The 27946-nt window shown below is 42.6% G+C and overlaps 1 protein-coding gene across 9 annotated transcripts in view; it reads left to right on the forward strand.

The window, feature by feature from the left end:
* crebbpb (CREB binding protein b) overlaps nucleotides 1–27946 on the forward strand; it is a 47676-nt gene that overhangs the window by 13804 nt on the left and 5926 nt on the right. The window contains exons 2-27 of one of the 9 annotated variants that reach the window (XM_037793160.1): nucleotides 1002–1600; nucleotides 8018–8182; nucleotides 10233–10482; nucleotides 12512–12625; nucleotides 14900–15142; nucleotides 15257–15356; nucleotides 16034–16171; nucleotides 16283–16400; nucleotides 16517–16691; nucleotides 17505–17567; nucleotides 17902–18023; nucleotides 19760–19948; nucleotides 20059–20475; nucleotides 20681–20857; nucleotides 21370–21547; nucleotides 21794–21912; nucleotides 22013–22252; nucleotides 23403–23491; nucleotides 25518–25628; nucleotides 25791–25847; nucleotides 25954–26031; nucleotides 26158–26225; nucleotides 26347–26509; nucleotides 26973–27119; nucleotides 27227–27340; nucleotides 27446–27611. In XM_037793160.1, coding sequence (XP_037649088.1) covers nucleotides 1002–1600; nucleotides 8018–8182; nucleotides 10233–10482; nucleotides 12512–12625; nucleotides 14900–15142; nucleotides 15257–15356; nucleotides 16034–16171; nucleotides 16283–16400; nucleotides 16517–16691; nucleotides 17505–17567; nucleotides 17902–18023; nucleotides 19760–19948; nucleotides 20059–20475; nucleotides 20681–20857; nucleotides 21370–21547; nucleotides 21794–21912; nucleotides 22013–22252; nucleotides 23403–23491; nucleotides 25518–25628; nucleotides 25791–25847; nucleotides 25954–26031; nucleotides 26158–26225; nucleotides 26347–26509; nucleotides 26973–27119; nucleotides 27227–27340; nucleotides 27446–27611 — 4400 coding nt within the window. Of the gene's footprint in view, nucleotides 1–1001; nucleotides 1601–8017; nucleotides 8183–10232; nucleotides 10483–12511; nucleotides 12626–14899; nucleotides 15143–15256; nucleotides 15357–16033; nucleotides 16172–16282; nucleotides 16401–16516; nucleotides 16692–17504; nucleotides 17568–17901; nucleotides 18024–19759; nucleotides 19949–20058; nucleotides 20476–20680; nucleotides 20858–21366; nucleotides 21548–21793; nucleotides 21913–22012; nucleotides 22253–23402; nucleotides 23492–25517; nucleotides 25629–25790; nucleotides 25848–25953; nucleotides 26032–26157; nucleotides 26226–26346; nucleotides 26510–26972; nucleotides 27120–27226; nucleotides 27341–27445; nucleotides 27612–27946 lie in introns of all 9 variants that reach the window. The other 8 variants (XM_037793166.1, XM_037793165.1, XM_037793164.1 and 5 more) reach the window with 8 other exon arrangements.

Here is a 27946-nt window from a genome sequence, read left to right on the forward strand (position 1 = left end):
TTAAGTTTCCAAAATGCACACTGCAAAGTCACATTGTGTTCTTCTACACATGATTTTAGTTATAAATGTTATACCAATTCTTACAGATCTACACTCGTGCTGTGCAGTGCATCATCTTAAAGGAATTCTGTTCTATTCTATTGAAATTATGGTGGTGAAAAACGTTAGTCTGGAGCCTTGTATACTTGTATACTTGTATCCTTGTAAACAAAACAAAAAAAAAAACGATTGCTATTGGCCGCTCATCGATGATCGGCAATCGTATCTGTGGCAAAAAAAAACGTTCTCGGAGCATTTTTATTATTTTCTCCTAAAATGCAAACATTTACTTACTTTTTTATCTCCGTCTTCGTACAGGGATCAGGTCTGGTTTTGTTTTGTTTGGATTTAATAACTAGTCAGATATCGCCTCTTCATTAAACCACCACAAAATCTGTTAATGTTTGTGGTTGACAGTGGTTTGATACGTCACTAAACTGTCGGACACAATTGGTGCATTTGGAAATTTGGGGCGCTTTCACACATTACATGTTTGGTTCGGTTCAAAATAACTTTTGTACGTTTGCCCCTTAGTGCGTTTTTTTGTGTTATATAATGTACTATAATTGGAACTGATTGAACTGTGATGTGTTGGAATTCAAAATGTAATTGCTTTTAAATGACAATCACGATGTTTGGCTCAGTGGTGGAAGATTGTCAGTCAAGACTTTTCCGCCTTCTTTCTGTTCCTGTTGCCTAACCTTGATGAACAGGAAACTGAATGTATCCTGGATGTTTTCTGCATTATGTTGCCTCAGTGTGCACGAGGGCAATTTCATGTAACAGCGTTTCTTTACCTTTAAAGCAAAGTGTAATTAATCCCACATGGGATTATTTTGATGAATATATCTTCTAATTCTCCCTTAAAACAAATACCTTGGTTTCTCTGTGCTTAGCGGTGAGCAGCTTGTTCTGTTGTTACTAGTTCTAATTCTTATTTCCCTTTCTCTCTTTTTTTTTAGATCTTGTGTCTCTCTTTGACCTGGAAAACGACCTTCCAGATGAGCTCATCCCCAATGGAGACTTGGGAATGGGAATGTCCTCTAACGGCGGTCCAGGTGGAGGGGGTCCCGGTCTCAACTCCATCGTCCCCGATGCGGCCGCCAAACACAAGCAGCTGTCTGAGCTCCTGCGGCCAGGAAGCTCCTCCATCTTGGGAGGTAGTCTCAACTCGGCCGGCCCCCAACAGGGAGGCATGGTGGGAAGCCAGCTAGGTGCCGTGCTTGGTAAAAGCCCTCTCGGGCAGGGTTCTCCCAACCACCAGTCTCCGCAGATCCAGAAAGGAGCTCCCGGACAAGGCAATGGGGGCATGGGCTTCAACCAGGCCATGTTGAACAGCGGGCAGGGCCACGGGGTCATGGGCCAGACAGGACAAGTGATGAATGGGGCTCTGGGACCTGCAGGCCGGGGTAGACCTGGCATGCAGTACCAGGGCCAAGGCATGCAGGGGGCACAAGTGGGTGCTGGAGGCAGTGTGTTGGCAGAGACACTCACCCAAGGAGGACCACAGTTGGGTGCACACAACACGATGAGTGCTCAGCAAGCTGGAAACATGAATAAGGTGAGGTTCAAAATTCTGCTTAATTAGTCCCGCAAGTTACAAAATGTTTGCTCAGCAAAATACAAGACGGGCACAGAGCATGGAAGATCAGAATCATCTGTTGAGCACATTAACTACTAACCACTGTACTTCAGAAAACAGCACAGTCATGCTACATTTGCAAATTCTCACGTCCAGATTTCAGTTTTGTCCAATTTCACTTTCACTTTTGTCCAATTTCACTTTGAATCGAGTATTCAACAAAGGCATTCACAGTAATTAAGCCTAGCAGCAGATAGTAAACAGCCCTATTTACCTTGTGCTTATAATGACCTTTTCTTGTTGCGAACATAGAAACGTAAATGTCATTTTCATGGAGTGTGTGCTTGCTCGCTTGGTCAGTTCTCTCTCCTCAAAACACTCATGCAGACAAATGATGAATCAAAGTTAGTTTGTCTGTTTGTATTTTATCCCAGTTGTTTAAAATCTGTTTATAGGTGCAGCGTTAGTTGGATGGCAATTTCTTCAGGTAATAAACAATGTTTGTAGTATTTTCTGCGTTTGTTGGCAGTTTATATGCAAGGGATAATGTGCAGCGAGCCGGTCATTGTTGTGAAATAAACCCTGACAGGGTGATGCGGCACAAAGCTAGATACGCTAAGCTAGCTAGCAGCCAATAGCTGTACATTATCCCGCTTACTACACGGCTGCTTACTTTAAAAAATCAATAATTTGACACAAAAATGGTCTGAAAATCACAACTGCGTCCATAGCAACGGTCTGTTATACATAGCAACTGTTTGCTATAAAGTAATAACAAACCGTAAAACGCTGTGATTGTCCAATCAGAATCGAGTATTCAACAAAGGCATGTAATAACAAAATATATCACCACTAATCGGTTTCGTGTAGGACGTTTAACAGCCGAAGTATTGCTGCACCACCAACATATCTTTACCTTATTTATCCACAGCAATCCTTTACATTTAAAGTTGCTGTCGTTGTCACTTTATTTGCCAAACACTTGAGATTTCTTCTGTAGAAGAGCTTGTTATCTCTATTAGAGATGCACCGATTGCAATTTTCTTGGCCGTTTCGAGTCTGACTTGTTGATTCCGATTTTTGGCAGGTGAAGTGAAGAAAACGTTTTCGGTAGCGGTTACTACTAACAGGCTCAGTAGTGAACAACACACTAACATGCTGGCGGTTTTGGTGTTTTTGTGTTCTTGAAATAGATCAGTGATGCTGTTTTGCCCTCATTGTTTGTATTATAGCCCCGGTGTGTTTTATGTGAATTGAGCACTGTGCCGGACTCCGTTAAGAAAAAATGGCCTTTTAAATGTTTCATTGCTTGTCAGCAACCGGTCATATGGTAACTTACTGTAGGAGGCAATTTGGCCTTGTGTGCTCTGATTAATTTGGCACCAGTAAGTACTCCTGGTGTTCTTCACCACTGTTTTGGAAGAAGGAAATAACGAGAGTAACAGGCGAACCAGCTCTAAAAGTGATGTATTTTCATCTTAAATACGTGCTGTGTGGTGGATCTAATTTATGCCGGTGAAGAGTGATTCATGTGGATTTAGAAAAAAATTGGAAAAGTAACTAATAAATATTGAAAGTGTTCCAAACTTTCCAAACTTGGTTTGGTGGTACAATGAGGCCCGTCCTCCGCCCCAAAGCAGTCAACTACCATGTATTATTTCTATTGCTGGCTTGTCGTCAGTTATCTCGCCCTCACTATGTATTGATTTGTTCTTCTTGAATCCTGTAGTCAAGTGCATCAGTCTCTGTGGGTCTAACTTGACCAATCAGATAGTCTCATACCAGTGCTGATGATGTATTTATTACTAATCTGAGAACGACTTAAAATGATGCAACAACAACTGTCATAGTAGTACTACACAATGACGCATTATTTTTGTTTGTGAATGATGAGCTGCTGGTTGTTTTTCTATGTAAATCTCTTTGAGGACTTTGAAGTGCTCAGTGTGAGAAGATGTTTCCCCATGTCAAAGATTCTCGGGGCTTTGTGGTTTGACAGGAAACCAGGGTTAAACCAGCGCCCTAGTTCTCACTCAGAATATTTCAACAGACATTGCCACATGAAACAAGCCCCTCCTTTCCCGTACAGACATATATAAAGCTTAATGCCTGCCTTTTATTTTCTTACATTATGGTACAAAAACTAATCACTTGGTGTGTGTGCCTGTGTATTGATGAGATATTTTTTATTCCATAAAATACTGCAACAAATGCCGTTACGTCACACTGAGAAGCCACAGATTTGAACCTGGTTGTGACGTCCGTCTTTAGCTTGTGGTTTGAAGATAAAACGACAGTCTGGCACATGTCATATTTACCTTGCATCTCTGCCATCAGAGAAACATGCTGCGATGACGGAGAGAGTGACGATGTGTTGGCTTTCATGTTCAGAGCCGGAGAAATGTAGCTGGCTTCACTATCACTTTGAAAGAAAGAGCATATACGTTAATGCACAAATTATAGGACAAGTATTAATTTGGCTTCCATTTGATAATGTTTGATATGGCGAAGAAATCTGATGCTTTTCATTATTCTCTATCTCTATTGTCTTTTTTTGTGGTCGTTTTAATTGCCAATTCTTTCTTACCTGCTCTTCATTCATGTGGACAGATTGCTTATTTCAGTTTGACTTCATCACTCTTTTTCAGCAGGATTGTATTTGTAATGTAAATGCGCTGCATTTATAATAGGGATGCCAATTTCGAATTTTTTTTATGACCGATAGCCGACCCTCGTTACCGACAATTAACCGTAACCAACCAGATTAGTGCTTAGCTTGCAGGGAGGCTGGGGTTGTAGTGCCTAACAAACTGCCCAGCTGCAACGGTAACCCGATGCAGAAACATACTTGCCAACCTTGGAACCTTAAAAAAAAATATAGGATTTCAAAACCAAAGCAGGGGTTTCCTGCCCCAGAAAAATGTGAGTGGAAATAACAAAATAATAAATACATTGCAACAGCATTTTTATGTCAAACTTTTGATTTTTACCTTTAATTCTCAGGAAAGAAAACTGAATAATTCGCCCCTCTGGTGTGAACTTGGCGTGTGAATCTCTGGCATAAACTAATATTCATCAGTTTATATTCATTTTTGCTCCTGCTTGAGTATTTCTTTCAGTTAGCTCTCTCCGTCTCTCACTCACTAAAGGCCCTTTCAGACACAACGCATCAACGGCACCACTGCGCTCTGAAACCTGTTATTTCCAATGGCTTTTCGCTACGTCAAGGAAAGCCCGCCTTTGGGCGCTGCACTCTGTGATGTGCGCTGAACCCAGCAGCTAGCGCAGCTTAAGCATGAGCTCAAACTGTGCTGTGTTGCAAGCATAGACTGCTCTCTTCCGCTGGGAAACGACAGTCGGTGTAGCATGATTTAGCCTAGCAACTAGCGGACTTTCGCTAGTTAGTTCAGTTTCCTTACTCATCATAGCTCTCCTACTCTTACTTGGTTTACCATAAAGTCACTGCATCTCCTGACAGAACAACACCACGGTTGAGTTTCAGCCTAGAGGCGTGTTTTTCTATTATATATATATATTATATATATGTTATTTTCTGGTTTAAATGTTTTTGTTGATGCTCCTTGGTCTTTATTTGCTAGTATTCACTCTTTTCCTGCCAACTCCTTTTTCCTCTCTCTCTCTCTCTCTGGCATATGACATCTCACTCTGGGGCTTTGGCCTTTGATAATGGAGCTCTAAATCACGTTTAGAGCAGCCGGTTTATATGTTGTTGTTGTTGTCGGGGTCGGGGAGGCAGAAGTAGAGAGGGAGGAACTGAAAAAGACATGCTAAGAAGAGGGCAAACACTGGAGGCCTTCCTGTGTAACGGCGCTGTCCTCTTGCTTGGTGACATTCCTTCGTAGTAAGCGTGGATCATCAAGTGGGAGAACCCGTGTGAGCGAGGAGGAGGATGAGGCCGTGCTCATGTGTGAATGGGAGGGAGGCAGCAGGCGAGCATCTGTGTGTTTCTGTGCAGCGGAGGGGGGAGGGGCAGGCGGCAGTGCAGCGCTCTACTCAGCTGTTGAGCAAGCTGGTCTTTCTCTCTCTCGCTCTCTCTCTCTGTGTGTGTGTCTCCTCCCGTTTCTCTTTCTCCGCTGGGCTGGGCCGGCTCTGTCTGCCTGAGCACTGCTGGCCTCCGCGAAGCAAAGCAGGTTGCCGCTACGGCCACCGTGGAGAAAGGCAGGCGAGAGCAGCAGGCAGATGCATGCTAAGGGCCATCGGAATAAATTACTTTTGAGGACATAACAAGAAAGCTAACTCTTCCCTGTCCGAGGCCAATTATGAAATAAAAAATAAATGCTTTTCTACAGATGTTTGTAGACTTGACAATTCACTTTACTTTTAGTAAATAATTCAGCTTCAAGAGACGTCGGAGCAGTGGTTTGTTTTTTTAAGACTTGTTTTTCAGTATGCAAAACAATCAGTGTACAGATGCATGTTATTTCCTTCCCCATTATTCTTTTCCCACGCCTTGTAACCCCAAGAACAAGAAGAATAAACAAAAATTTAATAAATCAATAATGTGGCTTTGTATAAATAAAATGTATAGAAAAATAATAAAATAAAATAACAAATAAATACATTGATCCTCAGTACAGATGAAGACTTTTAAGAACATAAAAACATAAAATCCACCTGACCGTACTTACTTCCACCTTATTCTTATTCTTATGCACTTATAAAAGTAATATTCCTTCCCAACTTAAGCCAATATTTTTCTGCCCTATTACAATTCCTACATGACATTCTTTCATACGCAGCGACCTCTCCCATTTTTACCGAGTCTGAAAAGCAGGTGTTCCAGCTCCTGGGAATATTTTGCCACCCTATCATTTCTGCTGTCTTGGTCCATTTCTCCATACATCGAAGTCATGTCTAGAAGGTAACCTCCAAGATGCGAAACTCTGGCGAGATGGATAAGGTTAGGCATTGACCTCAAATGGTTAAGGTTGGGATTGATCGTCGGGCAGCGAGTCTCGTGACAGTTTTTGCAAGTTTTTGCAGCTTGAGGGTTACCTTCTAGACACGACCGTACATGCCGGCAGATCCCAAGACAAAGTTTTGGACAGAATGCAAAATGTGAATCTACAAGATCTACAACATGTCTCTTACTTTTCCAACATGTCGTAGAATCCTTTAAGCCAAGTCTAAGTAACCTGCTCGGGGTCTAATAGTAACGATGTCGAATTTTAAACCTTTATCAGTCTTATCCTCAAATCTCTCGACATTGTACGAGATTTGCCACAAATTTGAGCCCATTTATCTTCAACTAATGAAACACCCAAATTCCTTTCCCAAAGACTTTTCAGAGCTTTCACAGACATCAACATTTTATAATATTTGGATTAGGGCTGTCAAAGTTAACTCAATAATAACGCCACTAATTTCTTTAACACGTTAACGCAACTACGCTATTTGATCCTCCGGACGTTAGCGGGCTCAGTTTTAAAGCTAGAGTGAAGATATTGACATCATAGATGAAATCTTAGAAAACCTAAGGAATCCATTTGTACCAACCATGTCATACGTTGCGAAAGAGGCTAAATAATGGTCCAATCTTACGTTAAATTTGGGTGAGGAAGTGGTCATATTCAAAGGGGTCCCTTGACTTCTGACATCAAGATATGTGAATGAAAATGGGTTCTATGGGTACCCACGAGTCTCCCCTTTACAGACATGCCCACTTATCCCATACATTATTGGTTATATTATATTTGGTCATGGTCAAGTCATAGACAGCTGCTGTTGCCTGTTGGGCTTGAGTTTGCCATGTTATGATTTGAACATATTTTTTATGCTAAATGCAGTACATGTGAGGGTTTCTGGACAATATTTGTCATTGTTTTGTGTTAATTGTTTCCAATAATAAAGATATACATACATTTGCATAAAGCAGCATATGTCCCACTCCCTTGATGATAAGAGTATTGAATACTTGACAAATCTCCATTTAAAGGTACATTTTGAACAGATAAAAAGTGTGTGATATATTTGTGAGAGCCCTAATTTGGATACCTCATGTCCTTCACCAAAAACCTTCAAGATTTTTCCCAACTCCTCCGCTGGTTGTGGGACCTAGAGACATGACCCAAATACCATCTTTAAAGTGTGACGTAGTATCTCCAGAACTAGCTGTTTTAACAGCAGTCCTTCAATTTGTTGCTTACGGTGTGAACTTGAGGCACAAAATCACTCCGACTAAGGCACAAGGAATAAAACGTAGTTTGTGGACATACAGTTGTGCGAGATGTTTAATTTTGATTGACCTGTATGGTACCATATGCATTGACGCAAAGACTCTCAGTGCAGGTAAAAAATGATCTACTGTGATGGTATTCTGCATGATATGCAAATTATCTCCCATTGACCTCCCTCTGTCCTGATCGTCTCTTATAGATGGGGATGTCAGGAGCTCCATTTGGCCAGCAGTATGGCCAGGCCGGGGTGCAGCAGATGGGGGCAGCGGGGGTCAACACCCAACAACTCCAGAACAAGACCCTTTCCAACAACCTGCCCCAATTCCCTGCTGAGCTGAAGGGAGCTGGGAGTGTGCCAAACTTGGTGAGAGCCACTTGAATCTTATATCTGTCCCAGTCCCTTTTTTTGTTTTAGGTTAATTAGAGGAAAATCTATATCTCTATCCACAATATCAATGTGTGGCAGAGAAGGAAGGAAGAAAATGTTCTGTTTTCAACTAATGTTGGCCCCACACTAGAGGATAATTGGGCAGATATTGGGTCTGATTCGCCCCTCCTGACAATCTCGGGGGTGTTTCTGATTCAAGGCAGGTCTGAGGAGTTTATCTGCCCAAATGATCGGAGTCTCCCCGATTTTGAATCAAAATCTTGTAGTGTGAAAGGACCATAGACTGTATATAAGAAGTGGACATAGTCACCGTGACGTCACCCATTGGATGGGTGCAGACTCCAGTTTTGAAGCCTCAAGTTCTGCATTTTGGCCGTTGCCATCTTGGTTTTTGGCCTTCGCCATGTTGTTTTTTAGCACCCAGAAGTGACCAGAGAGGGTGGAGCTAAGTACAACCAAACGCTGAATAAGACATTTTTAGGCGACCAAAATGTTAAAATTAACTTTCATGAACTGAAAACACACTGTGAAAGGGTTAAAGTTGTAAGATGAAAACACCCAGACTGGACAACACCGTGGTAGCAACCTGTCAATCACAAGGTAGCCCCGCCCTAAAGCATCCCCTGCTTTATGGTCTATTTGACTCTAAATGGGACCATAATTCACTAAATGAACATCATGCTGTATTGAAGAAGACTTGAAACTAGCGATTGAGACCATAAATTCATGTTTACAATGTTTACTGAGGTAATAAATCAAGTGAGAAGTAGCCTCATTTTCTCATAGACTTCTATACAATCAGACTTCTTTTTGTAACCAGAGGAGTCGCCGCCCTGCTGGATATTAGAAAGAATGCAAGGCGCTTCAGCCGCCTGGAAAGGAACAGCGAAGGAATATTAAGCAGGAATCCGCAATAGCCAATGAAAGCGAGCTGCATCACTAACGAGACGTTGCCTGCTCAGATCAGTAAATATTTGAAAATCCTCTCGTGCACACCCGGCATAAATCTGTTCAATTATTCTTAGAAATGGACATGCTGTTGTTTAGACTTGCTTTATGCTTCAGCTGTTGCAACCGTTGAAGTATGCATCCTAGCTTCACTCTTAGCCTCTCATAAAGAGAGTTGTCATAGAAATCTTAAAGAAACATCGGCACGCTGCAATAAAGGACCCTTTGTTTCCTTTCGTACAGTGTTAAGTGTTGGAAACAAAGAAAACACATTGCACACAAACGTTTTAAACAGGCTGCCACCCGGTCTTGGTAAATACTTGGTAAATACAGTAGTAGTATAGATTTTAATTTGGCAGTAATAGCAGTGTTTGCACATGCAAAGCAAAGACAAATTTCTGTCTTTTCTACACAAAAACTAGACAATAAAATATGTTGTATTGTATTCTATTCTCTGTGCGTCATCCTTTTGTCCGTAAGGTGTACTATGGTTTCTGCCCAAACTTGAACCTGACACTTTGTCTACACCGGCTGCACGATAGCGCTACAGCGATTTATGTACATTGCTTCTTTGCTTTGAAAAACAAATCTGAAAATTAAAATTGCATTAAGGGCAACATATTTGTGAAAGGCCGCCCGATCTGATGTTGTTGGAACATTTAGTCTTAACTGTCGAGAACAGAGTGAGACTCTATCAAGGCACAAAGTCAACAGAGCTCGGAGCTATGTAAATGTTTGAAGAACAGGAAATGGACTCAAATCGTGGCAGGAAATGTCAGCCCCTCAATTTTTGAGAAAGTTAATATTTTGATTTTATAGATTTTCCTTGTTTACCAGTTCCTTCTGATTCTTCCGCACACTTTCTTTTACTTCTTGAGTTTTTACACTTCCCATCCTGCATGCTTTTTCTTCTCTGGTGTCTTTATTTTAATTCTCTAAGCCCCTGCGATACATCAAGATAGTCTCAGATTCATTATTGTTTTCTATTTTTTTATTTTAAACCTGAAAGTCAAAAATGAGTAAAGTCTGATATTCTGATCTGTGCCTAACCTGTGTTTGTATTGATGCTCTTTTGCAGTCACAGCTGCAGCAGGTAGCGTCGGTGGGCATGGTCCCCGGGGCTGGCGGCGTGTCAACGGGCCCAACGGCCGACCCCGAGAAGCGCAAACTCATTCAGCAGCAGCTGGTCCTGTTGCTTCACGCACACAAGTGCCAGCGGCGGGAGCAGGCCAACGGGGAGGTGAGGGCCTGCACTCTGCCCCATTGCCGCACCATGAAGAACGTCCTCAACCACATGACCCACTGCCAGGCTGGCAAGTCCTGCCAGGGTGAGTGAAAGTGATATGATGAAAAATATACATTTATAGCTGACTCCAGCTGGAATGTGTTCACCTGTGTGACCGCAAGGTGTTGTATGGATATTTTAATGTGCTGACTGAAAATTGCCACTCATTTTATGTGACTGTGATGTTAAAGGGATAGCTCGGGTGTTTTGAAGTGGGGTTGTGTGAGGTACTTATCCATAGTCAGTGTATTACTTACAGTAGATGACGGTCAGCATGACCCCAGCTTGGAGAAGCAGTCAGGAGTTACTGCACTGAAGCAAAGCAATGTACTGCTGTGGACGGGGCCGGCAGCACAATGTATTTTACCCACCTAAAAAAAAAACAATATCAGTTTAAGTGTACGCTATATTTTTTATATTTTCGCCAGTTTACCTTACCGTGAGACAGCCATACAGTCTATGTTTCCGGAGAACTGAAGCTGTTGTATACATCTATTCTCTCGCCAAAGCAGCCAGACTCCATTGGAAAAGAAACATTAATTTGACCTCTTAGAACATGGGAGTTGCTGGTCTACCGCTGCCTCGATCGGTTAGTTTGTTTGTGGTATTGTGTGACTTTGGTTAGTCTCACACAATACCACAAACAAACTAACCAATCGAGGCAGCGGTAGACCAGCAAACCCATGTGTTTTATGAGGTAAAATTACTGTTTTTTTAAATGGAGTCTGGTGGCTTTGGCGAGAGAATAGATGGATACAACAGCTTCAGTTCCCCGTTGGAAAGGAAAAATAATTCTGAATATAGCGTACACTTAAACTGATATTGATTTTTTTTAGGTGAGTCTTTATTTAGGTAGCTAGAATACGTTTTGCTGCCGGCCCCGACCACAGCAGTACATTGCTTTGCCTCCGTCCATTAACTCCTGTCTGCTTCCCCAAACTGGGGGCGTGCTGACCGTCATCTACTGTAGATAATACACTGACTATGGAGAAGAACCTCACACAACCCTACTTCAAAACACCCAAACTACCCCTTTAAGGGTTAATCTTTTGTCTATTAATCAAACAAGAATCTGATCAAGAAAATTTACCTAGTTAGAATTTCTATACAGGTGAGTTAACGGCACTGTGTGTGTTGTGAGAGCAGCCATAATCAGAGCCTGGAGCTTAACATACCACCAGGAACAAGTCAGCAAAAGGTGTTGATGGCTTGTTGTAGTTTTGAGTTCCCCCAAGCTGCCAAAAGCGCCTGTCGCCGTCAGCTCCTTTGTATAACCGCTCGCCAATATTGTCCTTAGCAAAATTGGTTATCGATCTACACGTGGCTGGCGATCGGTTCAGGAAGTTTCATGACATTTGCATCCCTATATGACACTAAACAACAACAAAATAGCTTTGTTGTTCAACAGACAGTGCAAGAGGATTAAAGGGCCTTGATTAAAAAAAGATTATGTTTAACTACTATTTAATGAGAGCAGTATGATGATGAAGTGCTTTTTAATCACTTAAGTTGCATTGTTTCACACAATGTTAAGCAGGAAGCTTTTGTGTTTTATTGCTTAAATAGAGCCACTCTACCCTCTTGACTCGCTAAGCCCCAAAATGCCCCAGTGACTGACATCAGCGAACACGAATTTAATCTTTTTTTTAAAACGTCTGTCACGATGGTTGTAGTCCATTTCCTTATCTGCGCTGGCGGCGAGCAGCTTCCCTCTGCCAGCTGTGTGTAGTAGTAGTAAGGAGGTCATCGAGAGTTGATGAACTTTGAACTCTGATATTTATACTGTTTATACGCTTCATTTTTATTGTTTTACAACATGTATAATCGCTTTTACATTGCTATTTGCACATTGCACTGTAGCAGTTTTCTTTTTGACTGTGTTTTGAAGTTGACGTGGTGCTGGGTTTCACCACTTTATCTATTTTTTTTTAGGTATATCTATCTTCTCTGGGTGAAACTTTGTGTGCATTCAGTGTGTTTTCTCAGTCTGTTTTTAATCCTTTGCTTTTAAATTGTCAGATACTGCTGAGGTACTGAATTATTATCTCTGTTTCACTCTTATTCCTCCCCAGTGGCTCACTGTGCATCATCCAGACAGATCATCTCCCACTGGAAGAACTGCACGCGGCACGACTGTCCGGTCTGCCTGCCTTTGAAGAACGCTAGTGACAAGAGGAACCAGCAGCGTGAGTAACTCCAGCAGCTCCCCATTTGCCTTTTATTTATTTATAAATCCATATGAAGATGCACCAGGGTTAAGTTAATAGTTAACCCTCTGAGACCCGCGGGATCGTGGGCGATTCCGACCGACTTTACTGCCTTTCAGAGGCTGTAGCAGGTTCAGTTGTAGAGATGGAGTGAAGTTGCAAAGATGCCATGCTAGCTTAGTGGGTAGGAGGATAAATAAAAAGCTAGGCTAAAGTTGACAAGGAAAAACTGTCATGGCCATTTTCAAAGGGGTCCCTTGACCTCTGACCTCACGATATGTGAATGAGAATGGGTTCTATGGGTACCCACGAGTCTCCCCTTTACAGACATGCCCACTTTATGATAATCACGTGTAGTTTTTTTCACGCATTATAAATTCTAAAAATGATGTATTTGAATATTTCTGCATACTGGGGTCTCTAAACAGTTTTAGGATTACATAAATTGGGTTTCACCGTAAAGCTGAGTCTTGTGGATCCAATGAGCCCAACTGTATTCATGTGTGATGATGTTAGTCCTCATAGCAGCCATTTCATTGGATTGAGACCATTTTTTTTAAAACTTGACCTCACTGTATAAAATGACCTGTGGTGACCTCTAGGATAATCACAGCCTCATGAAACTTTACAACCACAAACTATAGACCTAGAGCATTCAGAGGACGGATGGCTTTCCTAGCTAGATTGACAATAAGGGGGTTTCTGAGCAGTTTACACAACAGAAGTGCTCGCCATCCGATCGCTGAAAAATGCAATTCTTGCAGAAATCTCCCAATGTCAAAAGTTTTTGATCCGAAATCACAGCATGGATTTTTCTACGGTGTTCCTCAAGGTCTTGGTGTCTTAATGTGGTATTTTAGAGGGATTATTGATCATTTTTTTATCAATTCTCGAGGAAAATGGTTAAATTTAGCACCAAATCTTTGTAACAAATGGTATCAACCCAAAAATTGACCATCATAAACTTCTATCATAATGTTCTACGCTCTTATACACTTTTACAATTTATTTTAAATAATAAAGTAATAATTGATTAGTGTTTCTTTCTGATTTATGACTAGAACAACTTGACACAAAGTGCTGAGCTGCACCTCAGATGATGTACACCACTTCTATGTAACATCTACTGTTGACCTGCTATCTCCCCTAAAAAGACAAAAACACGAAGAATTTCTGATCAGTGCTTAATATTTTAATTTTATAAAAAAAAAAAAAAAAAAGAAGAAATCTTCCCCTTGTTAACTGTTCATCAAGGCAGTAGTAAGGGAGCAGCGAGCCTCAGGCCAGTGTGTGTGTGTGTGTGAGTGTATATGAAGTGCTGCCACCTGCAGGTTGCGTCTCTTATCAAAGCTCTGTACTGGCTCGCTGAAACAGTGAGAGGATTCCTCTAGAAAGGCTGGACCTGTAATCTGACACCCAGGGGAGGGGCTCCGTGGCTCTGCTATCAGTGGGGGCAGGGTCTGGGGACGGCATGCTCTCTGATTGGTTGAAAGGCCCTATGACAGATTTAAATCCCCACAGAGGCAGCGTGCTCCCTGTCAGCAATCAACACAGCAGGGGAGCGGTGGATTTTAGATTGGGGACCGCTCAGGAACACATTCTTTTGCATAGAGATTTTTTTTCTTTTCACAGAAAAAAACCCAATTGTAATATTTAATAATGTTTTAAAAAAAATCTTTTTTTTTACAGTGATGATTATACAGAGAGTATGTATACATTAACTACAATTAATTCAGAACTCTGCTGCCAGGAGAAGACGTTTTAACTTTAACTTTTCGGATTGATTTTAAGTTATTTTACTTGTTCAATAAGGCTCTTAATGGTTTGGGACAGCTTATATAGAGTGCTACAAGAATGAGTCGTAAAACCCAGAAATGAGTTAGCATTTTAGCACTACCGGTTCCCTCGTATGGAAGTCAGTGTTTTTTTAGTGAGATGCCTGCAATAAGGTCTGTGGTTAACGCAAGCTGAAGAGATTTAAACGTTTTATTCAACGACATAAAATACGTCAATAAATATCCCACTCGTGAATTTTGAAGCCTTAATGTGTCTTTAAAAGGGCGGCTGCTAACAAGTGGCTAAATGAGACTACTAAACCTCCTATACTAATGTTAATTATTTGTTTCATGACTTATATTCATATATGTTTTGATGTTTAGAAATCCAGAAGTTACCTTTGAATCATCACAGTGTATTAATTAAATGCTTTATTTAATATATATATATATTTATTTCCCCGTCTCCTCCCTCCAGCCATGCTGAGTTCTCCTGGTGCCAGCCTGCAGAACGCCATCAGTACAGTGGGGTCCGGCCAGCCCAGCGCCACGGCCATCAACAGCGCTGCCACACACATCGACCCGAGCTCCATGCAGAGGGCCTACGCTGCCCTCGGCCTGCCGTATGGGAACCAGTCCCCCGCCCAGGTCCAGGGGCAGGGACAGGGTCCCGCTCAGCAAAGCCCCCAGCACCAGCAGCTGCGAAGTCTGAACCCACTAGGTGCGGGATAGAAAAAAGACTTCACTGCCATTTTAGAGGATTATGTACAACAGCGATGCCATAAATCTGGTGCTAAGCCATTTTCTTGTAAACCCTCGTATGTGTGTTGATCAGGCACTAATCAGATGAACCAGATGGCAGGAGGCATGGGTGTCCCCTCTTCAGACCCGGCTGGCATGCACTCCGACTCCTCACTACCATCCACACTCAACAAGTGAGCATTCTCCTCCTTAATATGTGACACAAAACAAGTCCCTCGCTGACATCGTATGTGATGTAGCTGCCATTTAATTCATTTACAGGTTAGGGTAATGAGTTCTACGGCTTCTCATTTGGTCATCTGCTGTTGACAAGTAAACATCCATGCAGTATTCATTTTGGCAGCTATTTTAGATTTAGTCTTAACCTCTTCCACTCCTCGAGGGCGCCGGTGCCCTCAGACGACTTTACTTTTTTCAGAGGCTCAGTTTTGGAGCTAGAGTGAAGGCATCATGTATCATATGGTTTCATATGAAACTAGAAAACCTAAAGAATCCATTGGTATCAACCACGTCATAGTAGCTTGTCCGGAAGGAGGATAACTAACACTACGAATTTACGCTAAATGTTGGCGAGGAAAGGGGTCCCTTGACCTCTGACCTCAAGATATGTTACTGAAAATGGGTTCTATGGGTACCCACGAGTCTCCTCTTTACAGACATGCCCACTTTGAACACTGCATCCATGATCTCAATGTGTTCTCCGTCTCTTGTGTTCTTTTGAATTATAATTTTAAAATGTATTTGGAAGACAGACACTGTAAATTACAAATTGTGTTCACATTGTATTATTAATGAAACCATGTCTGTAATTATCAATAATCCTTATTTTCTTTCTCTCTCTGTCTTATAGTCAGCTGATGCCAGATGGGTCAGTAGTGGGAGGCATGGGAAACCTGCCCACCGCCACCCCTCTCTCTTCTTCGGGGATCAGGAAGGCCTGGCATGAACACGTCACTCAGGACCTGCGCACCCACCTGGTGCACAAACTGTAAGTCCAAAAAAATGAAACGGATATATTCTAAATACTCAAGTCCTGTCATATGAAAACAGAGTAGAAGTTGTTGCTGAGGTTTTGTGTTTCTCTGCTGTCTCTCTTCAGTGTACAAGCCATATTCCCCACCCCAGACCCCGCAGCACTGAAGGACCGGCGAATGGAGAACCTTGTGGCGTACGCACGCAAGGTTGAGGGTGACATGTACGAGTCAGCTAACAGCAGGGTAACTAATATCATACATACTTCTATAACAATAACGTTTCTCTTGAAACTATGAGAGCAGAGAATTTGCATCAGATACCAAGAATTTATTGTTCTTTTAAAAATGTCTCTAACTAGGACGAGTATTACCACTTCCTGGCTGAGAAAATCTACAAAATCCAGAAGGAGCTGGAGGAGAAGAGGCGCTCACGGCTCCAGAAACAGCCTGGCATGGTGGGCACAGCTGGGCCTCAGCAACCTGGAATGGCTCAGCCCAACGCCATGGGCCCCGGACAGGCAGTCCGATCTCCCAGTTAGTAGCCAAACTCTCTTCACTCTGGGTGACAAAGTTCTGAAGGGGAAAGACAAGAATACTGGCTTCTTATGACTATTCTGAAGTTATCAGTTGATACAAATCATGGTTGTCAAAGTTAACGCGATAATTAACGCAAATTCGTTTTAACGCCACTAATTTCTTTAACGCATTAATGCTACTTACTTTAAAGCTAAAGTGAAGATATTGGTATCATATGAAACTACAAAACAATGAATCCATTGGTACCGACCATGTCATTCTAGTTTGTCGCTAAATAACGCTCCAAACTTGCGCTAAATTTTGGCGAGAAAAAACTGTCATGGACATTTTCTACAAGGTCCCTTGACCTCTGACCTCAAGATATGTGAATGTAAATGGCTTCTATGGGTACCCACGAGTCTCCCCTTTACAGACATGCCCACTTTATGATAATCACATGCAGTTTGGGGCAAGTTGCCCAAAGTTGTTGCCTGTTGGGCTGCAGTTTGCCATTTTATGATTTGAGGATATTTTTGATGCTAAATGCAGTACCTGTGAGGGTTTCTGGACAATATGTGTCATTGTTTTGTGTTAATTGATTTCCAATAGTATATATATACATACATTTACATATAGCAAGCATATTTGCCCACTCCCATGTTGATAAGAGTGTTAAATACTTGACAAATCTCCCTTTAAGTTACATTTTGAACAGGAGAAAAATGTGAGATTAATTTGCGATTAAGCGTGATTAAATATTTTAATCGATTGTACTACAAATATAAGTATTTTGCAACTGATAAATGAACTCTTCATCCTGTCTTCTCTCAGATGGACCTGTGCCTATGCCCAACATGCCAAATCAGATAATGAGCCGTATGCAGGTGCCCCAAGGTATGTGTTTGCTCTTTGCTTTCTTAGCAGTCGTTTTCCAGAGAAAAACACCCCGTATGTCATTTTTTTGGCTAACCTTCCTAGTTATTAAGTTTGCTAACGTATTGATGTTTAAATGTCACACAGAAAATTGGCATTTCAACGTCAAAGTGACTTTTAGTTTCCTGATTGTTTCAGCAGTTAAAGCTGAATATAATATTTGTCAGAACTGTGATGCTAAAGTGAGCTGGTTCAGTGCTTCTAGCAGCCCAGCAGGACACGGAATATTAAATTACAACGACTCCCAAGTATGATAAACAAGTATGTAATTGTGTGCGTGTATCTGTTCCCACAGGAATCAATCAGTTTAACCCAATGGCAATGCAGAATGCGCAGATGTCTCAGGCACCCATGGGAGCACGTGCCCCCTCCCCCATGAACCATCCACAGCAGATGAACATGAGCTCCGTCCCAGCGGTTAGATCTTTCTCCTCCGTCTCCCTGCTTTTCAATTTTTGTCTCTGCTCTCTCTTTTGAACAGTCATTTCTTTGTCAGTTTCTCTCTTAAACCTGCTCTTCTTGGAACCATTTTCCAGTTTTCTTTTTTTGTTCCCAGTTGTTCAGTTCTTGCTTTATTTTTTCTCAGTCGTTCTTTGGCTCTTTCCTCCACTTTTTCGCTCCTCTTGGCTGTGAAATGCCCCATGCTGTTTCACTGATTGTTCATTTGACACTAAGGCTACATCCACATTAATATGTTTTCATTTTGAAATGGCATTTTAAAACGAAAGAGATCTCTGTCCACTGAACGGTGTCCAGACGTGCGTTTTAGGGCTGTTTCACAATTAATTTCCATCCATGCTACCACGCCTGAAAACGCATGTCACATGACATGCACGTACACCGGGCATGCGCATGCCAGTGTAAACAGGAAGCAGCGTGGTTGGCTGTTCAGTTGCATAAACAACAAGGTCATCAATGCTTGTAAGTCGTTATGCATGCATGCCATCCCGGCATGACGAATCAGGGAAGGACGCTTCATGACTGATGAGACTAGGGATGCTAATTTAGAATTTTTTTTTTAACCAATAACCGACCTTCGTTAACCAATTATTAACCGTTAATTGACAAGATTAGTGTGTGGCATGCAGCGGTGCGCCAGCTGCAGTGTAAAATAGACAAGTCCCCAGTTCACCTGTCTGGGAGCGTTACTGTAGCAGCCACGGTGCTGCGTGTATTGTCGTGGACACGCCATTTAGTTTGGCTGTGAGGTTGTCAACTGTGTGTCTGCCAGACGTAATGGTAGTGTCCGACAGACCGCTCGTGTGTGTGGCGGCGGTGAGTGTGGGGTTGTCGGTGGCGTTATAGCTGTGAACGTAGCAGTAGCAGTGTGTGTACAGTTTATTTGTCGGTGAATAAATGCTACAACTCCTCAACTCAAGACGGGAGCCAACTTCCTGTATCTAGCAACTCTGGCTCCGACTCTCTTAAGGCGGGCTGTTAAGATGGCTGCTCCTCTGAGTTTTGCTCAGCTTTGAAATACATTTTTAATATTTCTTTAACCGTTTAACCGATAACATTAGTTGTTAAAATGCTTAATGTCGGTTAACGGTTAAAGGCTTAATAATTAATATTCCTAGAAGAGACCCAATCAAGAAGCAAACGTGAGTGTCTGCGTCATCGTTTCCAAAGGTCTCCGTTTCTGCCCGTCCAAACTACAACTACCTAACAGACTACCGGAGTTTTAAAACAGAAACGGGGTCAGCAGCTTTTCCAAACGTCTCCGTTTTAGGGGCTCGAAAACGCCGGAGTAGTGTGGACGCAGGGCATTAACGTAGCAAAACGTAATAGTGTGGATGTATCCTAAAGCATCAATATGGAATTTGCTGCCTGTGGTTGACACGGGTCCTGATCAATTTATTAACCAGCTGCCTGGCTTTCAGTGAGTAATCTGTAATGAAACCGTGGCAGAGCCTCCGGTCTGGCTTACAGCTATTTAATGTTCCTCCCAGGCTTTAGATCTGTTGCCATGCTGTGTTTTGGTTCGGCACATTGTTTATTCTGTGTTACACCACAGGGCCTTTAGAGGACTGTTGTAGTGGTAGCATGCATGCTGCATTCCATTCACTTTATTTTACTTGGCAGGCGTTGTATACTACAGGCCTGCTGTCGTAATGATTTGATCTATTTCACAACTCTTCTCTTCTTCTTTTCAGATGGGTATGTCCCCGTCAAGGATGCCTCAGACTCAAGGAATGATGGGTAGTCATGCTAATAACATGGTATCTCAGCCAGCCAACCAGAGCCAGTTCCTGCCACAGAGCCAGTTCACTGCCGCTGCAGGTGGAGCAATGAATGTGAATGTAGGCTTGGGCCAGCCCATAACACAGGCTGCTGTCACACAGGTAAGGAGGCTCGTGCTCCTAGCGTTTTTCAGTGTGTGTGTGTCAGCATGTTGGCTGCTGTATGAATGGTGTGTATATGTACGCTAACTGTGCATCCCTCTTTGTCCCAGCAGCCACAGAACTCTAACCTCCCCCTGAATGCACTGGGATCCCTCAGCTCCCAGCTGCCCTGTGGTCCCACATCCCAGCCCACCCTGGGCGCCACCCCTCCACCCAATCCCTCCGCCAGCCTGCAGCCTCAGCAGCAGCAGCAGCAGCAGCAGCAGCAGCAACAGCAACAGCTGCTGCAGCAGCAGCAGCAGCACCATGCTTCTGCACAGGCCCAGGTGTTACCACAGCCCTCTACCCCCGCCTCCACGGGCGGGCCCTCCTCCACCCCAACCCACATACCTAGCCTCCCTGGCCCCCCCTCAGCCAAGGGCACACCTGACCCCTCCCAGCCGCTCACACCCCTGCAGCCGCAGACAGATCCCCCCAGCCAGATGCAGCAGCCCACCTCAGTGCAGGCCCAGCACCCCAGCACCCCGGTGAGACGCTGGTTCCTACTGAAAACTAACTAGAGCTTTTATATCCCTTCCGCCTTTGACGGCTCCTGTTAAAGCTGTCAATTTGAAAGACAAATGAGAGAGGATCACTGACAAGTCAATCCTTAATTTGCTTATAAATCAGTATGACTTTGTTTATAAATGATCAGCGTTGTAATCAGACTGTCTCTTCCTCCTCTCCTTAAAGTTGTCCCAGGCGGCAGCGAGTATAGATAATCGAGTGCCAACCCCAGCCTCTGTGGCTGAGCTGAGCTCCCAGCAGGCCCTGCCGGACATGAGCAGCACTGAAGCCAAACCTGAAGTAAAAGAAGAAGAAGAAGAAGACAGCATCTCTGGCAAGAAGCAGCCAGATATAAAAATGGAGGTATGTTCATGATTTATTAGATAATTAAGCAACAGAAAGAATAAGGGATGTGCTTGATTAGTCAACTAGTTGATGAAACGTTACTACCATCGCTGGTTGGTACTCGGTTATTGAAAAATGTGGTTAACGTTTTCATATGGCTCTTATACACGATTATAGATTAAATTGTGATCTATTTTGAATGTTTACGGAGTGCTTTCTTACTTTTAGGCTAGTCGACTTCAACTAACTTCCGTTTAAATGTTCGAGAAATTAGTCGTCGGGAACATCCCTAGAAAGATTATAGTACTATAGGTCAGACCGGAAACCATTTGCTGTTTGATCCCCTGGTATGACACACTCAGTCCTCCACAACCAACCACATCTGCTCACATTTCATGTCCAAAAAAATAAATTTGACATGTGGGAGCGACTCCCAAAGATGAAAAGAAAGAATAAATTACATACTTAATTGTTTCCCTGACTCTGCACCGTAAGATAGCTGGTTAACCCTGGTTGTGTTCATGTAGCAGGACGATGAAACCAAACCCCCGCTGGTGAAGAAGGAGGAGCCAGACGCAAAAGAGCCAAAGCAGGAACCAATGGAAACTGAGGTGAAGAAGCCGGAGATGAAGACAGAACCCAAAGAAGAGGAGGAAAGTGGGGCCAACGGCACATCAACCACCTCCGCCACTCAGAACCGCAAAAAAAGTGAGAACGCAGGTCTCATTTATATGTATTAAGTGTGTAGCAATATATTACGGTATGATTTTTGAGAGTTGTCTCCTACTTTCCATTATACCTGTACCGCAGTTTTGTTGATGCTTTCATCAGGGTGTGCAGTCAGATAGGGCACAATGCATTTGTACAGTTAACTTTGAAGTGAAATCTTGTATTTTCAGATTGTGATATGCTGTCTGTGTTTGGTTCCTTATAACATTATTAATGTCTGTCCAGTTTTCAAGCCAGAGGAGCTGAGACAAGCCCTAATGCCGACACTCGAGGCCCTCTACAGGCAAGACCCAGAGTCACTGCCCTTCAGACAACCTGTAGACCCCATGCTACTAGGCATCCCCGTGAGTGTCCACAATAATACACACACATGCAATTTTGATGTTTCAAGACCCACAGAAAATACTGTTGCTCATTCCTGCACGTGTCTCTCATGCTGCACAGGACTACTTTGACATTGTGAAGACTCCCATCGACTTATCCACCATCAAGCGCAAGCTGGACACGGGTCAGTACCAGGAGCCGTGGCAGTACGTGGACGACGTGTGGATGATGTTCAACAACGCCTGGTTGTACAACCGTAAAACATCCCGCGTCTACAAGTACTGCAGCAAACTGGCAGAAGTGTTTGAAGCAGAGATTGATCCCGTCATGCAGGGCCTGGGCTACTGCTGTGGCAGGAAGGTGAGACAGTACGGGATGGGAGTTTAACACAAAAACTAGAGATGTAGCGATTGAAACCGGCCTGTTTTCAGCTGATAGGCCATGACGTGAGGTCGGCCTATCGGTCTCATATTTCCGATTTTTTTTACCGCTCACATTTACACACGTGTTGTGCCGCTGCATGATAGCTTTACGTTGGATTCTTCAGCATGAAGAAGACATAAAGCTCGCAATTTGTCACAACTGCAACTACAAAAAAAGCCTCGGAGAAACAACCTTAAAGACATTTGTAACAACTAACTTATCAGACACTTATTAAATGGTATTCCTTCCTATTGCAGTGAGCGGCTCGTCTGCCGACAGCACGCAGTCTCTTCCTCGCACTGTCCTGCTTATAACGGAGCTAACGGCGAACATTAACGGAGGTTGCATTGACGGCATTATGATGTGTTCAAGCTCTATTCAGTAAAAATGAGTATTGAGCTTAAATTATAACGCTATCGTGATGTGTTCAAATTAAAAATTTAGTTTTTGGTGAGAAACGATGTTGTCACAGCGATATAAAATAGATATTAGAGAGGAAATGATGACCTGTTTAACTTTCTAACACTAGCTCTAAGCATCTTACATCATTAAAACTACTAATGCCAAGTTTTTGACGGTTTACACTGACTTTTGGTGCCTTCAAATGGGATCGTGTTTACCGTGTTCATGAGAAGAATCCATATGAACTAACCTCATAAGTGGAAGGTGTCTGAAAGCTCCGAGTTCACAGCTTCTGACGTGTTTGTTGACGTTCTCAGAAATGGCGGAGGCCATGGAAGAACATTTTTCGGTACATAATAAGTTAATATATTGTAATTTTAGTCGTATATTGTTTTTCTCTGTAATTATATAATGTTCTAGTGAAGAAGAGTTAGTCTGGAGCCTTGCTGTCAATTATAGTTTTTAAAAAGAAAATCTGAATCGGCAGGTCAGACTTTTAAAAAATCCGAAATTGGAATCGGCCAAGAAAATTGCAATCGGTGCATCTCTAACAAAAACTGTACTTTTTACTACATTTATCTCGTCCGTTGTCATTATTTTGACCTGTATGTGGATGTTGACTAGAGTGCAACCAGTTTGTAACAAAGATGTGGATTATTAACATGTTTCTCTGATGTTTCCACAGTACGAGTTCTCACCCCAGACGCTGTGTTGCTACGGCAAACAGTTGTGCACCATTTCCAGGGACGGCACCTACTACAGCTACCAGAACAGGTAAAATCGTATTCACACTCTGCTGAGGCGGTAAAAAGGTGAAGGAGGGTTTATAAAGCGAAAGCGTGCAGCTTCATCCGCAAAGATAAAACACGGACAAAGATATCGCTTCACATACAGCCGCACCAGCCAGCAACGCTGCAAGGACCTTGATCACATGACCTTTCCTTTATAGGGGTGTCACAGAAGCCACTGAGAGTTGTATATTGTGGCCAAGCAGACCGTGCATTATCTGGCCCTGTGTTGTCCTCATATGTCTGCTATGACCAAGAACCAGCACAAAGCTCCCCCTGCTGGGCAGAATCTGCTACTGCACCTCTTATCATTTTTATGCAACACCATTCAATTATTGCAGATACTCGCTATGAGGCTTACCAACTCCCAACAAAAAGTCTGTTTATGAGAATTTAATGGATTTCTTATATTGTTTAAGAAGTTCTAGGTTTTATCACTTGACTGTATCTTGATCTAAATTCCTAAAGTATTAAGACTGAAATACCCTTCAGTGAAATTCATTTAGTCACAGTTTTCCTACAAGACCCACACATGTGTATTTGCGTCATCACTCATCCTGTCTCCCCGGCATGACCATATCATTCCTTCATCCGCTCATAATGCATGTTGCTTGTGTTATAAATGATTGCAGTGAAACTGTGTTTTTTTTTATTGTTATTTTCATATTCCAGCATGCAGTTAGATATTGTCATGTCGACATAGGGGTGGACGATATATCAGATATACTCAATGTATTGCGGCTTGTTCTACGTCGGCATAGAGTATAAATATTGTAATTTTTGTTTTTAAGCCGCCGGCATGAGACTCGCTTTGGCGTTTCGCTTCTCCCGCGACTTTCTCCCTCCAACAGACGCACTCTCCTGGCCGAGTGTGTGTGGCGTATGAGCATGGATGTGCACCACATCCATGCACATCTCTTTTTCCGTGTATCCACTACAGAAAAAGACGTTACCACTTTTAATAATCGCCTCGGCCTCTGAACATATGAGACATACGGATTTTGAACTGCCTGTGGGAAGAATGACCATTTATGAGTCAGTTCATTCTGGATAAAAAGCTCTGGTTTCGCTGTTTCTCTTTTTAGAGCACGTCACATATTTCTCAGGCTGTTGTCTCGTCTCTCTCGTGTGTACAGTATCTCACTCACTGACGCGAGTCGCAGTGCTTATGGGAATGCACATATTTGATTGGCTGAATAGCATCACGTGAGATGATTTACAATACATGCCATTGATCTGTGAGTTTTTTGGTTAAACCAGTGCTGTAAAGGCTAGAAAAGCTGCGCCGGTTCAAATAGAAATGCTCTGTCAACATCTAATAAGTAAGGGATAAAAAAAGTCGGTCATTGTTGTGAAATAAACCGCGACAGGGCGATGCGGCACCCTGACGCTAAGCATCGCCCTGTAAGGGTTTATTTCACAACAATGACCCGTTAGCTTTACATTATCCCGCTTACAACACGGCTACTTACTTAGAAATCAATCATTTGACACAAAAACGTCCAATAGCGTCCATAGCAACGGTTTGTTATACATAGCAATGGTCTGCTATAAAGAAATAACAGACCATAGAACGCCATGATTGACCAATCAGAATCGAGTTTTCGACAAAGCCGGTTAATAATTCTCAATAATTTTTTATTTACAGCTCTGATATGTATCGTGATATAGCCTAAAATATCAAGAACCATATTGCCCAGCCCTATGTCGACATACAGTACTTTCTGAACATTCATTTGTTGTTGACACTCATTTAACATTTGAGCACTTTTCTGTTAGTCTCCCCCATTTCTGTTCCAGTTTGAATGAGAATGGCTGGATCATGACCATTTCAACTGTCACTAACATGTTCCTCTGCATGTGTATGTGTATGTGTATGTGTGTGTGTGTGTCCCTCCGTCTGTCCGCTGTCCACTCTCGGTCCTCGGTTATCGCCGTGTGCTCCGTTTACTCTGCATTCTGCCACCCGTACGCCGGTTTGCCTGTGCTGCTACTGTGTGTGCTGGCTGCAGTTCACCCAAATATGGCCTTATTGCCGACAGGTATCACTTCTGTGAGAAGTGCTTCAACGAGATCCAGGGCAACAGTGTGACCCTGGGGGACGACCCGGCCCAGCCACAGACGTAAGTTAAACCAGGCCCGGGCGGCTGAACACCACCTGATGATCACGTTGCGAGATAATCAGGCTGTTTTTTTTTTTCTCTCGACTTTATTCTGTGGAAAGGAGTTTTAATCGCAGGAGCCAACATGAACTTGGTTGTCTCTTTATCTCTTTTTCCATGCAGCATGATATCGAAAGAGCAGTTTGAGAAGAAGAAAAATGACATGTTGGACCCTGAACCGTGAGTATTGTCTGGACAGTTTGACTCTCATTTATGTTATGGCGGTGATTCTTTACTACTTTTCGAAAGGAAAGCAGAAAAAAAAGCAAATATTTGTCCTTGCCAGGTTTGTTGAATGTAAAGACTGTGGACGAAAGATGCATCAGATCTGCGTGCTGCACTACGATGTCATTTGGCCATCAGGGTAAGTCTCGCTATGGCTGTTTAAGCATACACAGTCCGTAACAGAACTCTTACTTTTTACTAATATGTATTTGCCAGTGTTGCTGTATGATGACTCTAAACTGCAGTTTGATCCTTCTTCCTTTAGCTTTATCTGTGACAACTGTCTGAAGAAATCTGGCAAAACAAGAAAGGAGAACAAGTTTTCAGCCAGAAGTGAGTTGCGTTTATTAGTAACATTACATTTTTTGAATTTTTCTTTATTTGATCACATAAAACTTTCAATGTTTACACCTTGAGTTGATATTAAATACGTTTTGTTTTTGTGTTTGCGCTGGTCTGTGTAAAGGGCTGCAGTCGACCAGGCTCGGGACGTACATCGAGGACAGAGTGAACAAGTACTTGAAAAGGCAGAACCACCCAGAGGCCGGCGAGGTGTTTGTGCGAGTGGTGGCCAGCTCTGACAAAAATGTGGAGATTAAGCCTGGCATGAAGTCTAAGTAAGGTTCTCACCTTCTGGTAAAGTGTGTCCATCCTGATCTGCAAAAAAACACATGTTAAATGTGGAATAAAATGGCAGTTTTCATTGTGTGACTGCTTTCTTAATGTAAGCCCAGCCGGAAACTACTCCGCTTAAAGGTGTGAAATTTGATATTCAGAGCATTAATAGAGCAGCAAAAAGCTATTTGCAATGTGATGATATAGAGGAGTAATGTCTACCTGAGCAGAGAATGAAGTCACTCTTCTTCTGTGTGTGTTGAAATCTGAGCTTCTCTGGGATTTGTTGACATCGCTGGCGCCGATTCATTCGGGCTGAATGAAACGATTGGACGGGTTTCTTACAGTCCGGCGACATGCATGGGAATGATCCCTTCTCCTGTCCTCTATAAAAAAATAATCAAATTGTTCAAGTTAAGTTCTACAAAAACCTGTAACGTTACTTCTGCTTCTCTGTTCCCACAGGTTTGTGGACGCAGGCGAGATGGAGGAGAGCTTCCCTTACAGAACCAAAGCACTTTTTGCATTTGAGGAAATAGACGGGGTGGACGTTTGTTTCTTCGGCATGCATGTCCAGGAGTACGGCTCAGAGTGCGCCTTTCCAAATACCAGGTAACACTACAGAAAGAAATAGGAACGATGCATGCAGTTTTTCTCAGTTTTGTTTGTTATTTTGTGTGTACTACTCTTTGATTAAATCGTCCATATGTGCTTTGCAGGCGGGTTTACATATCATACCTCGACAGTATTCACTTCTTCAGACCACGTGCGCTAAGGACTGCAGTGTACCATGAGATCTTAATAGGCTACCTGGAGTATGTGAAGAAACTGGGGTGGGTTAAGAGTACATTTACACAGCACAGTGTTTCACACACAATTCCAGCTAATACTGTGTGTATCAATCCTGCAAAGTGGCTGATAACTCTCGTTGCTGGCAGGTATGTGATGGGTCACATCTGGGCCTGCCCACCCAGCGAAGGAGATGACTACATTTTTCACTGCCACCCTCCCGACCAGAAGATCCCCAAACCCAAGAGGCTCCAAGAGTGGTACAGGAAGATGCTGGACAAGGCGTTCGCTGAGAGGATCCTCCACGACTACAAGGTCAGAGAATGATCACATCGTTGCATCTTTGTGACTACAGCGGGAGGCTCTGACTCTCAATAATTTCTCAGTTATAGTTAACAATTTTGCCACCAGTTATAACTATAGAGTGAGTAAGTCTTGGTTGTAATTACACATCAGTCAGATGTCATACCATATTACCGTATAGATTTGATTTATTTTATTATTTTTTTAAGTACTACTTTACAGTAGGTTGAAACTTTCACACTGATTATCAAATTATTTTGTTTTGATATTACGTATATAAAAGGGCTATCAATTGATTAGAATATTTAATCATGATTAATCACATGACTGTCCATGATTAATCATGA

The sequence above is a fragment of the Sebastes umbrosus genome, chromosome 14 (assembly GCF_015220745.1).
Source record: "Sebastes umbrosus isolate fSebUmb1 chromosome 14, fSebUmb1.pri, whole genome shotgun sequence".
Lineage (NCBI taxonomy): Eukaryota > Metazoa > Chordata > Actinopteri > Perciformes > Sebastidae > Sebastes > Sebastes umbrosus.